The sequence below is a fragment of the Acipenser ruthenus genome, chromosome 6 (assembly GCF_902713425.1).
Source record: "Acipenser ruthenus chromosome 6, fAciRut3.2 maternal haplotype, whole genome shotgun sequence".
NCBI classification, from domain to species: domain Eukaryota; kingdom Metazoa; phylum Chordata; class Actinopteri; order Acipenseriformes; family Acipenseridae; genus Acipenser; species Acipenser ruthenus.
The window spans coordinates 7171124-7190258 of record NC_081194.1 but is presented as its reverse complement, the minus strand read 5'-3'; the positions used below and the strand labels follow the sequence as shown (position 1 = coordinate 7190258).

The 19135-nt window shown below is 36.5% G+C and overlaps 1 protein-coding gene across 1 annotated transcript in view; it reads left to right on the top strand.

Annotated features, from left to right (window-relative positions):
• Positions 1-19135, top strand: part of LOC117411543 (ryanodine receptor 2) — a 207026-nt gene that overhangs the window by 171153 nt on the left and 16738 nt on the right. The window contains exons 72-89 of the mRNA XM_059024865.1: positions 340-675; positions 998-1132; positions 1641-1753; positions 2076-2172; positions 2506-2612; positions 2907-2958; positions 3667-3717; positions 7288-7387; positions 7703-7782; positions 8127-8203; positions 8300-8373; positions 10668-10685; positions 14403-14483; positions 15596-15684; positions 15875-16003; positions 16340-16444; positions 16682-16763; positions 17631-18931. Coding sequence (XP_058880848.1) covers positions 340-675; positions 998-1132; positions 1641-1753; positions 2076-2172; positions 2506-2612; positions 2907-2958; positions 3667-3717; positions 7288-7387; positions 7703-7782; positions 8127-8203; positions 8300-8373; positions 10668-10685; positions 14403-14483; positions 15596-15684; positions 15875-16003; positions 16340-16444; positions 16682-16763; positions 17631-18931 — 3027 coding nt within the window. The remainder of the gene's footprint in view (positions 1-339; positions 676-997; positions 1133-1640; positions 1754-2075; positions 2173-2505; positions 2613-2906; positions 2959-3666; positions 3718-7287; positions 7388-7702; positions 7783-8126; positions 8204-8299; positions 8374-10667; positions 10686-14402; positions 14484-15595; positions 15685-15874; positions 16004-16339; positions 16445-16681; positions 16764-17630; positions 18932-19135) is intronic.

Sequence of the window (19135 nt, the reverse complement as noted above, 5' to 3'; positions counted from 1 at the left end):
TCTATGGCTACTGAGTACAAGATTAAATTTAAGGACCACACTACTTATATTATTGTGATGCATTTGCATTTTGATGTTTCTTATATGTGGTAAGCAAAACCACACAGAACAACAGAATTCGCAGTAATCCTTGAACAGAACTAATATGGAGATAAAAAACAATTAACCCAAAATCAAAGCATGTTGGGGTACAAAAAGAAAGGATGCCGTCTTGCATGCCCCTGTCGAGAGCATCTTTTTTTTTTTTTTTGTCAGCGCACATGCCTGTCCATTCCACATGTCATGTTTCTCTTTGTCTTTTTCTCTCCCCTCTGCATGTCTGCATGCTGCCTGTCTCAGTACCGAGTGTTTCATTTCAAGAAACTGGTGAAGAGGCTAATCATAGTGTTGAAATGGATGAAGAACAAACCTCACAAGCTGGCAAGCCCTGAGCTCCCAGTCCACAAAAAACAGCCTGGGCGAAAGCGCTCGGCCACCATAGACACCACACTCAGGGTTCATAAGATTCCCCTGTCTGTGATAAAAAAGCCCTACTCTGTTGATTATGTGTCCATGGTGAGGCACAGTAAAGACCAGTTAAGGCCTATGGACATGGCAGGTTCTAAAATATGGAAAGACCTGCACAAGGAAGGGCACGTAGCAATGCAGAGTTTACTGGGGTGTAACACAGATGTGGTGGGTAGTCACTAGGCATGTAAGTCTAATGTAGCTAGTGCCTTAATAGTAAGACATAAGTATAGAAATTATAATCTTTTTAACTAATCGTTTTGCTTTGGTAATTGTATTTTTAAAAGTGGAATATTATGTCAACTTGAAATCCATATAACCTTCTATCTAATTATGACCAGGTGTAATGTTATGAAGTTTTTTTTTTTCATTCGGAAAGAAGGTATCGCCATGTCCCCTGCTTTACACATATTGCCTAGTACGGCTTCTCCATCCTGCTCTGGCTTACACAAAATATCTTGTTTAAAGTGACTTGCTTTCTGTGCTACAGCTGGAGGATCCTGCTATCAGGTGGCAGATGGCTCTGTACAAAGACTTGCCTAACAGGACAGAAGACACGTCGGACCCTGAGAAAACAGTAGAGCGTGTGTTAGATATAGCACATGTGTTGTTTCATCTTGAGCAGGTTAGTCTATGTTCAGCAGGGGTGTCCAATCCTTATCCTGGAGGGCTGGTGTCCCTCCTGGTTTTTATTCCAACACTGTCCTAAATTATTTAATTGGACCAATTATTATAAATTATTACTAATTAAGTAATTTAAGGAACAATTGGAACAAAAACCAGGAGGGACACCGGCCCTCCAGGACTAGGATTGGACACTCCTTATGTACAGCATGTGGTGGTCTGTGTGTAATTTTACTGCATATGGCAGATTTTTTGTTGCTGACAGTCACAATTCGCTTGTCAATGAAATGTATTTTCCATGACCAGGTTCCCCCATAAAATGTAATTCCTACAATTGGAGAACTTAAACTCTTTAAGGGCATATATTAAGTCTTAGTATATGTTCATCAGATGTATAGTCTAATGTTTTTTTTTTTCGTTTATATTACCATCAATTTAATTTTGAGCTAATCAGGAATGCTTCACCTGGCCATGGCATGCCTGACCTTTTCTGCTCCTGTATTGTTTAGGTTGAACATCCTCAGAGAAGCAAGAAGGCTGTGTGGCACAAGCTGTTGTCCAAGCAGAGGAAAAGGGCAGTGGTGGCCTGTTTCAGGATGGCACCTTTGTATAATTTGCCAAGGTATTTGGTTATTGTACAGCAGGATAAAAAAAAAAAATGTAATCAGCTCACCCAGAACTCCCTATTCTTCAGTGAAGCAGTTGTAAAATCGCTTTGGGGTTTCTTTCATTCTACTCCGAACTTGTAATGTGTTTTTAGGGATTGCATGACCATATTGTTGGCACACTGCCATCTCTCCCAAATCATGCTAATATGCTGCTGCATAATTAATCGAGTACTGGAGATCAATATGTAATATCTATTAGAACATCGCCCCAAGTCCAGTCTATGAACATGGAAACGGTCCACAGCAGTATATCCCACATGCTGTTTGTTTCTGTAGGCATCGGGCTGTGAACCTCTTCCTACAAGGTTATGAGAAGTCATGGATTGAAACAGAGGAACATTATTTTGAAGACAAACTAATTGAGGATTTAGCTGTAAGTTTTGCCAGTTGTATGCATTCAGTGCAGTGTGATCATTTTATGGCCAGAAGTAACTTTACAAACTTTAAATAAATATATCAACCCACAGTCAGAATTAAAAATATTGTGACACTTAAGCCAGGGCAGTGACTGTTTATGTCCTGGCTGTCTACCTTATTTTGGAATGACTCATTCTAAAATTCTAAATGACTTTATATAGTATACAATACATACATTCATTCATTCATTCATACAAAACGACATATATACTTACATCTCCAGAAATGTTACATAACTACAGAGGCTGTTGACTATTCCATGTGCAGTCTGATTGTATTTAAATTTCAGAAACCAGGAGGAGAAGAACCCCCAGAAGAAGACGAGGGAACAAAACCAATCGACCCTCTACACCAGCTTATCTTACTGTTTAGTAGGACTGCACTGACTGAGAAGTGGTGAGCATTATCACAGGGTTATCTGTTTTAATTAATAGATGCCATTGCTGTGAAAATGCAAAACAATATAGATTAAAAGTTGAGACCTGCATAGTACTGTATAAAATTGCCATGCAGTAACACATTCACACATAGATGCTGCTGTGTGCATATTTCTTCTAATGAAGTTGAACCAAATATAATAATTGTATGGCAAACACATACTCATCTAAGAAATGTTATCGACCATTTTTTCTGTATTACTTTCTTAATGCTTTTTATTTCCTTTGACAATTTTTTTATTTCCAAAAACAGTAAGCTGGAGGAAGACTTCCTTTACATGGCCTATGCTGACATCATGGCAAAGGTAGATGTATTTGTAATTACTGATTTTATAAAACATTTTTACCCATTAATATTGAAACTTGCTTTAATTACACTGGCCAAGCAACTACTATAGGAAAACTGCTGGGTGTACTTGTAGGGATTTAAATGATTTAAGGAATATATTGTGTACTCTATAGCATTTAGAGTATTATATATATTAAACACTTTCCCTCGTTTTTTAAATGAATGTGTAATTACCGCCATGGTCACTGACAGATAACAAATTAGTCTCTCAAACCAAGCAGGTTTGGGGGTGGAGGAGAAGTTAACCCCAGTTTTGTATTACTTTGGCCCCTTTTTAAGGCTAACCTGGCTGTTTTTTTGTACATTCATTTTTTGGTCAGATTATATATGCAAGTCATCTCTTAAGGGCCAGAACAGTTGAGTCCTGATGGTTGGGGTCGGAAACTTCAGTTGGCAGAGATTGCCTAGACACAGATTTATCATACAGAGACAATTCTGTACTGTTTTACAAAAAATGTTTCTATATGTTCCTGTTATATAAACTATAACGTATCAGGTTTGAAACTCCACAAGAGTAGGCCCCTTTGGGATATGTTTGGCCATCCCTGGCATTTGTGAATGGTGGCGCATAAGGAGTGGTAAAGGGAGCATTGGGATAGGAGATCCATAGATACTTATCAGTAACATTTTTGATGATCGTTTACCCTTATGTATCTTAATTCAGAGCTGTCATGATGAAGAAGACGAGGATGGAGAAGAAGTGAAAAGCTTTGAAGTAAGACATTTCATTCTCCTGTTCAGTATTGCTCATATCCAATTGCGGACATTCCCTTTTTATTTGCACATGGCAGCTTCAACACGGCAAGCAGGTGGCATGCTGGGAGGGAACTTCAATCATGAAACTGTTTATGTCTGTGATGTTCATAATCTACCTTTTGTGTAACTATGATTTACCAACACAATGCTGACATAACATGATAGAGACACTAGAAGAGTTTCTGTATCGGGATGGTAAAATATTCCGGTATTTAAAAAAATAATAAAAATACAAAAATACAAAAAATGATTTGATCTCCAACAATTTAAATCGCTTTTTGATTTGAATGTGGATGTTTTTCGTAATTTCGAAACCAAAATGCTGGCTGGAATTATGTAATGTGTTTTGTACTGATACATTTCAGATATATAGGACCCACCCTCCACATACAATATTAAGCATGCCTGGAATAAAATCTAAAACCTAGTCCCAGATTTCTGGAGTGTTTTACACTGATCGACTTCTTAATATAAAGGCTCATTTTCTATGCGTTTAGTCTGGAATCTGCTCTTATTTGTTTGTTTTTATGAAAGCGGATAAATTCATGTTAATGTTAGAAAATCAGAAACAAATAACTTTGGGTCTATTCAAGCGATCTAAACCGGATGTAAATCCATATTAATGCTGGGACCAAACCTGTAATTTTACAAAAAATATTCAAGTTCACAAAATAGGAGTAAATTACAGACTGCAATACTACTATTCAACAAGACCTATATGGTAAGTACTTACCTAATGCAGGTTGGTGAAGCCACAGTAATGCAAAGTAAAGTAATTATAAGAACAGTTTTAACGTATACATGTATACATTTTTTATAATTTCATCCATAAACATCCACATTACAATACCCATTTACAGCACCTATGTACAGGCAAGAACCGCTGCCCTCTGGTATTATCCTGTACCATAAACACCTACTATTCTTGTGTTCCATTCAGTAATGGAACATGCTCTTCATTTTAATGATTTGTCTACAAAATGACACGATAAAAGCTTTATGTGTCAAAAGGTATGAACTGTTCTGTTTCATTGCTGTAATCAGATTGCACCTTTCATGCTGTTACTAAAAGGATTACCAGATTACGTTGTTTTGTGACCAAAATCCTAATAAAAAAAAAAAAAATGTTTCTGTGTAATGCAAAAGGTATAATTTGAATCTATTTGAATGCCATGCTGTTAGTACTTTTATTGCATTGGTATCGGGAGAATTAAAGCTGCACTATTATAATGAAACAGATGATGGTTATAGCTATGTCAACAGAAATACAAATACAAATATTATATATTATAATTTTTGTATTATTTATTTATTTGGCAGACACCTTTATCCAAGGCGACTTATCCCCGTGCCCACATGCTACTACACATTTTATCTGCACGTGAAGTGATTGTGCAAAATCCCGTGCCTAAATACAAATATGCATTTTGAATCACCCATGCTACATAGTCCACATTATATGCCGTGCCCCAATACATACACACCAACAATAACACACCACATAAAACACCCTGCCGCATATGGCTAAAACCTTTTTTCTTTGAATTTCTGCTTTTTTTCTTCTTTGAAGTTTGAGACTATTTGACTGTAATATCACTTCATAATATTTATTAACAGCTTATCTATACTTAAATTACAAGTAAATAGGAAAACATAATATTAAATGTATGTAGGTTAATGTAGTAAATGGATTTAGTCCTTAAAACATTAAAAAATGTAGTGCAGCTTTAATTTTGTTTTAAAAAGTTTACTAAATCACAATCTGTTGCAGTTACCCTGTAAGGAAGAGGTTGAAACAGGAAGGCAGATCATTGAGACTTTTGCATGGCTAACTAAAGCAAGGCTGCTTTTTTTTAAAAGCTTTTTTTTCCCTTTCGACTTACAAAGCAATTAACATTAGGTCAAAAAGTAAAAGACTAGCAGCTTTACATTTATAGTATGAAATGATTAAATTTTGTTTCCGCAGCACAATATTATTAAAGATTTAAGCAACAAATTTGCCAACGACGTGGAAAACTCTCTGGTAACAACACTCACTATCTGTGTTGGTCGCATTTTTTATTTTCTTTTTAAAGGTTTCCCATTTCCCCCCACTTTTTATTCTTTAAACAAGCCTTCATTTTTTGAAACCTCTTCCATCTTTGAGTGTCTTTTGCCTAGTTTTGATGGAAAGTTTAAGGCAGCAAAGCTGGCAATATAATAGGCTATTGCTGCTAGTGCTAAGTTGCTCCTCTCTGCTGCTGCCGCTGCTGCTGCTCCTGCACCCAAGCAACCATACATGTTTCAGCAGTTGTGTTGTGGACATGATACTAATTGAGAGATTCATGTCCCCTTTAACTGAGCTTAAAACCGCCATGCCATTCAAAGGGCTTACTGTTATCATAGGACTCTATGCAAGCTTACATTTTAATACCCTAGAGCTACTGCTTTTATAGTTGTACTTTTTAAAAAAAAAATTGTAGCAACTAAAAAGTACAAACAAGTTTTCCATGATGCCTAACTCTAAGGGGCGGATTCAATTATAAATGTTTGGTGCTATATGACCGTGTTCTATGGCGATATTCGATCAGATATTATGTAAGTGTTTTCAAATAAAGGCTTAGTTGTATGCTTTTGCAGGGGTGTGTTTTATGTTTCCTCCTACAGTTTGATTGAAAATTGTCACAGAACAGGGGTCATAAATGACTGTTATATATTTAGATTGAATCCACCCCGAAGTTGTAGCTGATCAGCTCTGCCTTACAGTGGAATGTGCTCCAATTCCAATTCGGCTGGTTTAATAGCCAGTTATTTAACAGCATGCAGTCTCGTTGAGAGAAATCTGGGGCCCCGGTACATCCTGTTGGCTTGGATCCCACCCAAGCCAACATCCCCCCTCCCGACTAGCAAGTCCACGGCGCCGAGACAGGGCAGTCAAACTTGAATGCGCATCACTTATTCCCAACCGTATATCTCTGAAGCCACCCATGATAGGTTAATAATTCAAAGAGGTATGTTTTCCTGACACATGGTGCTAACCAATCATTGGCTTTTTGAGCAATTTGATGGGTGGTTACGGCTTTGAAAAACCGCATCAAAAATGTAAATGATGTTCCGATTGGCAGATTTGCTGTCAATCGGGTACTGTAGAAAGCTTGCAATTATTATTATTATGTCCATTTTTTATTTTTTATTGTAATTTTTGGGGGCCACCCTGAGCTCCGGGCCCCTCTCGTCAGAACTGACGGTGGTAATGGCAGAAAATGCCCAGGTTCTTAGCACATTTTGAATCTACCTGAAATGCCTATTACCTGAAGTTTGTGAGCTATCGATGGCTTCACTTTGATTTGCCTTTAAAATGAAATTGCAGTTTGCTTTTATATATATATATATATATATATATATATATATATGCACATCACTTATATATTTATTATTCAAAATCTGCTGTAGAGCCCTATGGGGGACAAAAAAAAGTCAAGTAGCAGTCTTGGACTACAAAGTTAAAATTCGATCACACTGATCTTCACACTGGGATTTTTGCATTTAGGAAAAAGAAGTGGAAAAGCAGAAGCTTCTCTACCAGCAGGTCAGGCTTCATGACCGAGGGGCGGCAGAGATGGTGCTGCAGATGATTAGTGCCAGCAAAGGTACTCAAGTTAGCAAGTTAGGCAATCCTTATTGAAAACTGTGGTATGATATTACACGTTTAATGGAAGACGTACAATACACTGCTTGTCTTTTTAAAGAGTTCAAAAACATATACATTAATTATGCAATACTTTCCCAGTAGTATACTATGGTATACTATGGTAGTAACGTATAGTAAAGTATAGTAAACATATAATAAAGACAAAGCAAATGCATATTATAGGCATGGTTAAAGTACAGCTTCCTCACATGTCTGATTCTTTTATGAGGATCATTGTTGACCTTTTTCATTGATGTTGTTTTTTTTTTACAAGGTGAAATGGGTCCAATGGTAGCATCTACTTTGAAGCTTGGAATTGCCATATTAAATGGTGGAAATTCTACGGTACAGCAGGTAAATAGATAGTATTCAGCGCTTATGTTTCTCTCTTTTCTGTACTCCCAGTGAAAATGTTATTCTTCTGGACTGTTAGAAAGACTGTTCTCAGTAACTTCCTGATACACAAACAATATATCATAAACAACACAAAAACAGCTTCTACCCCATCACAACAGAAAATGAGAATGAATTACGGACACGACATAGAGCTTCAAACACATCTTTAAGTCCTGGCTGTGGTTGAAACTTGTGGCACAAGAGTATACAGGGTCACAATACTAAAACCTTCATGTCTGTATGAAAAGATAAGAGGTTTATGTTTATATATTAAATGTGATTCTTGGTTGCATCTCCTGTAGAAAATGCTTGATTATCTGAAGGACAAAAAGGATGTTGGCTTCTTTCAAAGCCTTGCTGGTCTCATGCAGTCTTGCAGGTAATTGATTGTAAATCTTTCTCATAATTTCTTCCTAGTGTGCAGTAACTGGGACTCAGAATCACAGCTCCTTTTCATCTGTTCCTTTTTTTTCAGCGTCCTTGATCTCAATGCTTTTGAAAGACAGAACAAGGCAGAAGGTCTTGGGATGGTTACAGAGGAAGGATCAGGTATACACAATTATTAAAATCTAAAAAGCATTCATATAATAATTCTAGCCTAACAGTTAAATTAGAAAAAGGGTTTAATTATATACATTTTTAAATAATAATACTTTATATGGCCTACATTTTCCAGATTTATTTAATTTAATTGACCTTTTTAATATCCTGTCATATTCATATGTGTAAACATAGCAAAAAATGATTAAAATAGAAACATCAATAATAATAATAATAATAATAATAATAATAATAATAATAATAATAATAATACATATCACAAAATAATAGAACACTAAACAGGAAAAGTATTGTATTTTAGAAAACAAAATAGAGGCTTTCTTTTACTTTCCCTCGTCCATTAACACATGACATGAGTATTTGACGTTGTTCCAGTGTGATTAATGCAGACCATCGTAAATCAGGATAGAGACATGTTAATATTAGTAAATAGTAATACTATAAGACACAGCACATATGAACTGTGCTGCACTGGAGATATTTATTTCATCATCATCTTTACATGATGTTGCTGAGAATCCCAGCATCTTACTGATCTTATTATCACAATGCAGATGAAATGTTATTATTTACAAGTATTACATTTGATTTAGCATGGGAATGAAGTTATGCCAATCATACTGCTGGTTTTCGGATTCTGAAATGCTATGTTTACTTTTTCAATTTCTTTATTTTTAGAAGTATTCAAACTCAGATTGCAATTGCTATGTCAATTCATCAGTATTTATTATTTCGTCGTCATGCTGTTTTGTCATTACATTGGTGTGGTACTTCAGTTAATGTAAAACAAACATTACTGTGAAAATACAATTATCCCCACAAAATGTCTGTTTTGTCCACATTCATGTCCACTTTTTTCTTTATTTCTATGAAACATATCAAAGATGTCTGTGTCATTTTATTTTATATTTTGACTCCTTGTGTATGTATATAAATGTCAAGAAAACTGTGTTGCATTGTAAAACAAGTGATGGGTGTTTTTGTGTTCTATGTTAATGGGTTTATATTCACAAATTCTTCCTGAAATTTCTAAAGTACAGGGATTTATAAACATTTGTGGAAACTGTGATGCAAAAATAAACTGAAAATAAAAGCAAAAATCTGACCTTCATAAAGTAAAACAAAATATTAATATTAATATATCCAAAAGCTAATATGCTAACAAATCTGTATATACTGAAGTTAAGGATGCTATGTCAAAAAAGGGCAAACCTACACATAATCAAACATAACTACATATTCTATTGTACCAGAACGTGAATCTCCTCAATGTCACAGTTTTTTTTTTTTTTTTATATATATATACACTGTACTGTACAAGAATTAAGCGACGGTGCTGTGCCAGAAGGCTTTGATCAAGAACATCCTGTAAGGCCTCAAGTGGATTGAGTTCCAATGGAGCTGTACATCTCTGACATGACATGCTCCATGAACCTGTCCCTGACTGCCCATTGTTATAACTGTAGTGCCTATCCTCATCATGAACAGCATTGATGGATTCCAACTACATCTACCATGTATGAAATTGAGGTGCAACTCGCACATAAGCGTAGTCTTTTCTATAGCCAGACCTTAACCTACTTGAGGCCCTATGGGAAAGATTGACTGGTGATGACTTAGTACAAGGCTTTGGGAAGATTTGTGGTTCCTGATACCGCAGGAGGCCTTCAAAACGGTGTAGTCTCCATGCTCAAGCAGCATGTCAGCATTGTTGAGAGAGAGAGAGAGAGAGAGAGAGAGAGAGAGAGAGAGAGAGAGAGAGAGAGAGAGAGAGAGAGAGAGAGAGAGAGAGAGAGAGAGAGAGAGAGAGAGAGAGAGAGAGAGAGAGAGAGAGAGAGAGAGAGAGAGAGAGAGAGATTGATTTCCCTGCTGTTAAGCTCTGACTAGGAGCTCAGCATTATCACCAAGCTTAAGCCTTCATGGCATTATTGACTTTTCTCTTGTGTCACACACTGATACAGAGATAGTAGAAAACCTTAGGACATTACTCAGCATTATGCAGCCATACGTTATTTTTTCTTTTTTTTGCTGTCAAAGTTTTTCCCTATGCAATATGGTGGGTTTACCTGACCTTTTTTGCCATAACACCCTTAAACCTTGATTGATTTAAAATCCTTTCTATGTTCTTTGCTCTTTAATTCTTAGCACTTTCTCCTCTTGTGCGCCCCCCAACTAGTTTCTTTGAAATATTGAATACTGAACCTATTTGTAATCTGTTGAATTCTTACTTTTTCTTTTCTTTTTTTTCCTTTGGTTTAATTGTACTGTCTTCCCTTCCTCAGTCATCACTCATGAGCGTGGTAATTATAAAATCTGCCATTTCCCTTTGTTAGCTTTGTGTCAGCGCTGTCCAGGTCCTGAACCCAACCCTTTGTTTCCTTAGCAGAATATAAACTGCTTTTTTTGTTTCTGTTTGCACAAAGTACGGCTGTAATTCTGTAGCCAACTATTATGTTTTGCCTCCCTCTCAGGATTTGCACAGTATCTGGCACACTAGATGTAAGAGCAGTGAGCTGTTTAAAGTGACCCAGTTTTGCAGTGGTTGGATGTGGAAAGAACATGTGATGTACTCCTTTTGTAGCATTTGTCATGCATTCAATATGGCTTTATGGCTGCACTGATCTGTGCAAGTGAAGGGTTATGACACCTGTGTCTCTGAGCAAAAGTTGTTTACTATGTGTTCTGTGATGTATTCAATGTTGTACCTTTTGTTCGTTAATATGTGTCTTGATCGTTATTATTTATTTAATGACGAAATGATTGATGTTGCGTTAAACTGATATTGTATTTTCCATCCATATTTCAGTTGTTACCCCAGTTTCATGTTTCTGAGAAACAAAATAAAGAACATGTTTATAATCCGCAGTTTCTAAAATGAAAGACCAGACACAGCACATAAGGAAGGCTACTGCTAAGCAATGCGTGATTAAATATAGATACTGTAGTTTTAGCTGGGAGTTTTAGCACTGGTCATGTGTTGGAACCGCAGTGTGGAGGAGTTTAATTTTAATTAAAAACAAAATCTCTTGCAGGGAGTGAATTTTTCAGTAGGATAAATTCCTGTCTTTTTTGTTCCAAAAAAAAAAAAGTTCTAATTGGCTTTAGCTAAAATCAGGTTTACATTTGGTGTTTCAGCACTGTTCTATCATTAAGCATATGAAAACCATGTTTGGCATAATTTGTGATTCTCACTGTGTTAAGTGAACACAGGGGCTTGAATTAGACTGATTCCCTCAATGTGGATCAACATCTTCACTATATGTGACTTGACGTACCTTGGTAAAGCAGTGCAAGAAAGCTTGTCTAAATGGGGTTCACGGCCCTATTTTATAAACCTGATGCCTATTTGGATATCTTAAACATTACCACAGTTTTAAAACAAAATAATTACTGGTTAATAATTTGTAAATATAGCTTGCCGAATTGTGAAAAGACGCCCTGCTGGAGAATAGGTGTTATGCTGGATGTTTCAACAAATAATATTTAATTTTAACACTGCACAGAGTGCAGTGTAAAGTGTAGAAAACTATATACAAGAATAGACACTAAAGTCCAGTCCTGAATCAACTGGCAGCCTGCTGCACTGGTCTATCATACATGTAAAAATAAGCCTGAAAGTGCAATCATAGATTATCTATTGTTAAACAGATGAATATGTTTTTTTTTTGTATTAAAAATCAAGGGATTATAATTACTACACAAGACAATTAAGGAAGTAGTCAGGCCAAGGCAGAAAAGCCTACACTATGAGAACAAACAAAGTATTTATTTTGTGTAGTTGGTTACAAAAGGCTGAGCACCATTAGCGGAATGCTAAAACAAACATAAGGAAAAAAAACAGGTTTAATTTTAGACAAAACATACAAAGCTATTGCAGAACATATACCTCTATTATTTTGCTGTTCAAGATCTTCGGTTGATTGAAACTGAGAAAAATGTGTTTCAAGTTTCTGAGGGGCTGTTACAGTTAGAAGAGTCCACAGCTTATTCCTCTGATGAGGGGCTGTTACAGTTAGAAGAGTCCACAACTTATTCCTCTGATGAGGGGCTGTTACAGTTAGAAGAGTCCACAGCTTATTCCTCTAATGAGGGGCTGTTACAGTTAGAAGAGTCCACAGCTTATTCCTCCAGCAGAACAGCCATACAAAACATACACACACACACACACTGTACATTAATGGACTACTTCAACACCATCAGATACAACTCAAAAGTTTTATTCAAGCACATCATATCAAACATCTGCACAGCCGAAACGCCGTATTTAAATGAACAATTAAACACAAAAGGGTTTATTTTCTAACTTACCACATATAAAGCACTACTTCAAAAAATGAAAAACTATAATAGAATAAACATTTCAAAAGAAGCTAGTGTGTAAACAGGCATATACACATACAAAACTGTAAAGACAAAAGTAGTTTTTAATCTAAAACGAAAGTAACATGACCTATCTTGCGTGTGTGTCACTCTTGAAGGGGCACTTGAAGGGTGCATTTTAATTCTGTTATTTCCGGTTATATCTTTTTTATGTGTTTTACTTTTACTGCCAAATAATGAGAAATGTAAAGTCTTATATTTATTACATTGAATTGGAGATATAGCTATGTAGTTACAATGTATTTACTAAAAATTTTTACCTAATTGCAAGTGCATAGCGAGTACAATAAATGCAGATGAAACCTAGACTGACGAAAATGCAATTAAAGTAGATTTAATGAAATAAAACATACCCATTAAAGCCCAGCTATCTAGTTTGCATTGAAGAATGCAGTTTTTTTTAGGGCAGGTATGATTGTCAGTGCATAATAGTTTTACATCTCCTTGAAGTTCTCTAATCTGACCAGTGTCGAATATTTTATTTAACTGACTGCCACACGTGGGCAGTAAACACTAGAGCTCATTCAAAGCTCGACTCCAAGCACTTTCAAGCCTGTTTAAATCTATGTATAAAACAGAAGACGTGTTCTGTATTCCACTTCAGATTTAAAAAAAAAAAAAACTGCACCCATTTCACAATAAATAAATAAAACATTATACATCACAGAATCATTGTCTATCATACTGTACATCTCTGGTCATAAAGCCATTGTCTCTCCCATTAACCATGACTTCCATTAAACATGGTTGAAGGCAGCATTTTATCAGAGTGTATAGCTAATACAGAAACATATGTATGTCACTGTCCTAAAAGGAAGCCAGCAATTTTACAGGGCTGTTGCTTTTAAATGGGTTTAAATCATTAGAGAACATGCGTTCAATGTTTTCAGTACTCCTTCGGGTCACCGCATTATGTGTCGTTATGTACAGTGAATAAAGGCTTGATTAATTCACAGTGCTTTCTGTAATGCATTATACTGCTTGTTTTCTTAAAGCAGACAAATACATTGTAAAGAATATAATTCAAAAGTTTTTTGTTGGTGTGTTCTCAGGCAGTTCAGGTGCATAGTTATTTAGTGTCTGGTTGGTCAGCATTAAATCATTAAATACAATAAGACCTAATGCTGCCTAATAATAAGAAAAAGTAACATTTTGACTGAATAGCCTTTACAAAGAAGAGTTGCTTACGGTGGAATCATTTTACTAAAGCTGTATTTGTTGGTGGGAAAAGCAATCAGAAGAAGGACCCAGTACAGTTCTTGGAAAGTGGTGTCCTTTTGTGTGGGTTTACAAACCAGCATCCTAACAGTCATCGTTATAGTGATCTATGTTTAGAAGTGGTGAACTTGCTATCTGTTAAAGCATATGAATAAAATGCTGCCCCACTCCATTCTCACTGCTGCAGTACGCTCACATATATTTTCATGATTTTTTTTTTCTTCTTCTTCCTCTTTTTCATCTTGTGAAGCATTAGTCAAATTGGGAAGTGTATTGAACATACACTTCAGCTAGAGCAGTAGTTATGATTTGCATAATAAAGACAGCCTCAGGTTTGGCAGTTCTCAGCTGTTGTATTCTGTTGTGTGAATGTCTGTGTGTTTGTTAATGGGTTCTGTTCCTTTTTCCACACTGTGCAGGAGAAAAGGTGATGCAGGATGATGAGTTTACCTGTGACCTCTTTCGCTTCCTTCAGCTGCTTTGTGAAGGACATAACTCAGGTTTGTGAGTTAGGGTGCTGTGCAGATGTAGATGTGTGTAGATAACAGCTTTTTGTATTATAATTACTGTATATCTTCCTAAGGTGTGATGGGCTGTGGAGGAACTCCACCCCCTAGTTTTTACAAGTATAAAAGACATTATAAGAAACTTAAATTTCTTTAACTTAAATCATGTCAAATAGAAGAGAATGAGAACCACATCATAAACCAATATCTCAAAGGTTCTCTTCCTGGTCAGATATAGTAAAACAAATTACCGCCCATCAATGAGTACTTTTGGCTAGGATACAAGTATTCTGAAACGTTATGGGTTTAATGTCCCCAGTGGCTCATCCAGTTTAAGCACTACTATGTGAGTGCAGAGTAAGTCACGATCAGGAGATTGCTGGTTCAGATCCTGGTAGAGCTGGAACCTGGTAGAGTTTCCAATCTTGACTGGGGGCCCGCAGGGAGTTCTTCACTGGCCTCCCACGAGTTGAGGAAAAATCGAATGGGCTTAGTTCATCTCATTGCACTTCAGCCAACCCTAGGGGCTCCACAAGCCCAGGAGATTTCCCAATGATGGCCCTAAATTCCAGGGTTCAGTAGCTTGGTGACCTCTGTGCTTAGGTTCGGAGGGTAAAAAGTGGCAATTAGCTTGACAGCAGGTACAGAAGTCCCCCATTGATCTTTAATTCTCCTGATCATTAAGTGGGATCGGGTGAGGCAACATTGGAATTGGGCATTTTAAATTGGGTAGGGAAAAATAAATAAAATAAGCTGTGAGTTTGGAAGAAACAATACTCAAAAGCGTTGTGTTTAAAAGTGCAGGACATCAGAAATAAACCAAATTAAAATGAGTTAAAAAATATATTAAAAGGATAGCCATTAAAACATGTAGATAGAGTGTTGGGGATGTTCAACCAAATATATTGAAAGAGTATGCTGTTGGGTTAAAGTAAGAAGACATTAGGACTCAAATGCTGTTTATTTTCAAGAATTTTGCTGCAATGTTCAACACACAATTACAAACACAAAATATTTGAAACATATTGAATTCTTGTTCTCCAGGTATGTACTAAAATGATAACACACCTTTTACAAATTTATGTTTCATCCTTTTTGTGCCATAGACTTTCAGAATTATCTAAGGACTCAGACTGGAAACAACACCACAGTGAATATTATTATATCTACAGTTGATTACCTACTACGAGTTCAGGTACAGTTTCAAGCCAAACTTTATATACAATGTTAATTGTATTGTTAGCATTGCAGGCCTAGTAGTTTAAAATATGTCTATGTATTTATTTGGCATCACTTTTTATCATTTCTATACATTTGAATGAGCATGCACTGAATAATTGTGTAACTCTTGTGAGTATTTATTCTATGAACTTGTGTCTCCATAGGAATCTATCAGTGACTTCTATTGGTATTATTCTGGAAAAGATGTGATTGATGAGCAAGGACAGCGCAATTTCTCCAAGGCAATTAATGTGGCCAAACAGGTTTTCAATACACTTACAGAATACATCCAGGTAAGATTTGGCTTAGTGTATGGTTATTGCCAGTTTCATGGTAATCAAAAATTGGTAAACTGCAAATTTAATAACAATATATTTTTCAAATAAACTTATTGGTTCCCAATCAATAAAGCAATATTTACTGTTTGTTTGTGCCTTATTGTAGTCAGAACAATATGTATTTTGTCTTGATTTGAGTGTAGATACCACAGATGTTATAGAAGTTTGTGATCTCAAATCAAATGCAGTATAGTAAGGAATTAAACAGTTAGTGAGATATTCAGGGTGGAGAAACCTGAATCAAACATTTCACCCTTTCAATACTTCAATGTTATTTCTGTTGTGCTCTAGGGCCCGTGTACTGGTAACCAGCAGAGTCTTGCACACAGCAGACTGTGGGATGCGGTGGTTGGGTTTCTTCACGTGTTTGCACACATGCAAATGAAGCTATCCCAGGTTGGTGTAATGTAAGCAATTCAAATACCTGAAGAGAAGTTAGCTGTTCCCATCTCTGTTACTTGTCGGATATTATATCCTTTAAACTAATAACATATAACACTGCAATTTGACATGGTCAGAAAGAAACGTATAGATTTTTTTACCATATGTTGAAATGCATTTAATATTAACATTGATGGCTTGGCAGTGAGGTGTTACTGATCGAGAAGTAAAACATGGTATTCTGTTTTGCAGGACTCCAGTCAAATTGAGTTACTGAAAGAGTTAATGGACCTCCAAAAAGACATGGTAGTTATGTTGTTGTCAATGTTAGAAGGTGAGACTGGACTATTGAATTTCTTCTTGACTTGTAGCATAACATAGATAACTAGCTACATGCAGTGTATTTTAAGCACTATTTGTCATTCTGCGTTTTGCACAAGCAACTGCACAAACTTGGGACTATTGGTTAAAAGTTTTAACATTTAAACTTCTGAAATGACTTCTATATTTTGTGTTTTCTTTTAATTAAAATCCTCTTGATTCTCAATCATCGCAGATTGATTCATTATTGATGAACACCGCCTCAAGGGGTGTTTTTCATTTGATTACTCAAATGGAATTTCTCATTAATTCCTCCATAAGTTCTCCTGAATAATACATGGGTAGACTTGTGTCCATATGCTTGGTAATGTTTTCATGCTAAATAGTGGGTAGATACCAATAGCTGACAGTTGTATGATTATAATTGGTACAGAAGGAAAAATCTGTGTGGGTTTAAATAAATTAAAACGTGTCTGGCTTTGATTTTCAATGATTTAATTGAAAGGTAAGAATGTATTAAAGAACACTGTTTCACAACTAACAAGACCTAATTACAAGTTTTCTAAATAAATGCCAGTCAGTTATAAAAGTGTATGTTGCAACACAAGTGTTAGATTGGTGCTGTAACAGCATTCATGTCAGGCTGTTTATTATTAAAACATTAAAAATACAACATAGTAAGTCAGGCAAACCGCTTGCAACTTCTCCTGGTAAAAAGGTCTAACATGGTTTTATTAACAATTCTCTGTTTTGGAAATTAATGATACAAAATCATTGCATCATTAATGTTTTAAGCAGCTGTGATTAAGCCTGGGTTAACATCAATATGTGCGACATTAAAACATTAAAAAAGTCACAACTTGTTCTTATTTTTTTTTAGGGAATGTGGTTAATGGAACCATTGGCAAACAGATGGTTGACATGTTAGTAGAGTCCTCCAACAATGTGGAAATGATTCTGAAGTTCTTTGACATGTTCCTCAAGTTAAAAGACTTGACATCATCTGATACATTTAAAGAGTATGACCCTGATGCTAAAGGCCTGATTTCAAAGCGGGACTTTCACAAGGCCATGGAAAGCCACAAACACTACACCCAGTCAGAAACGGAATTCCTTCTCTCTTGTGCGGAGACAGATGAGAACGAGCTGCTGGACTACGAGGAGTTTGTGGAAAGGTTCCACGAACCAGCCAAAGACATTGGCTTCAATGTGGCTGTCTTGTTGACCAATCTGTCCGAGCACATGCCTCACGATACCCGTTTGCAGACTTTTTTGGAACTTGCTGAGAGTGTGCTTAATTACTTCCAGCCTTACCTTGGTCGTATTGAGATCATGGGCAGTGCCAAACGCATCGAGCGGGTCTACTTTGAAATCAGTGAGTCCAGTCGGACGCAGTGGGAAAAGCCACAGGTGAAGGAGTCCAAGCGGCAGTTCATCTTTGATGTGGTGAATGAGGGAGGGGAGAAGGAAAAAATGGAGCTCTTTGTAAACTTTTGCGAGGACACCATCTTTGAAATGCAGCTAGCTGCTCAGCTAACAGGTGAGAGGTCTGCCAACAAGGAAGAGAATGAGAAGGACAAGCCTGAAGAGGAAAATCCAGAAATGGGGTTCTTCTCCATCAACACAATGCGCACGGCTCTCTTTGCACTGAGGTACAACGTGATGATGCTCATGAAGGTGCTTTCCATGAAGAGCCTTAAAAAACAGATGAAGAAAATGAAGAAGATGACTGTGAAAGACATGATCATGACCCTCATCTCATTCTACTGGAGCATGTTGGTGGGACTTTTCCATTTCACATTCAGCGTGTCAAGGGGTTTCTTTCGCATCATGTACAGCACCTTTCTCGGAGGAAGTCTGGTGGAAGGAGCCAAAAAAATCAAAGTGGCCGACCTCTTAGCCAATATGCCTGATCCAACCCAGGATGAGGTCCGTGGGGAGGGCGAGGAAATCGAGAAGAAGCACCCTGACACGGCAATGCCTTCTGAAGACCTAGCAGACTTAGCAGTTGCCTCTGATGATGGTGATCTCCTTTCAGACATTTTTGGGTTAGATTTAAGGCGTGAAGGTGGACAATATAAACTTATGCCTCATAATCCAAATGCTAGTCTGAGCGAGCTAATTACCTCACCCTCTCCTCCGCTTCCACCACCCTCACCTGTGCTACGAAGACGACACCAGGTAATGTATTGAAAATAAAAAATAAATTATTTGCATTTTTTGTATATATATATGGAAATCCAGAAATATTTGTGAGCCTTTTATTATGCGATTTTTGCATATAAAAAAAAATTGCAAACATTTTTGGCGCATATGTAAATGCTTCCAATATATAAGTGTAAAGTATTGCATGCAGGCAATAAAAATGTGCATCATAAATATCAT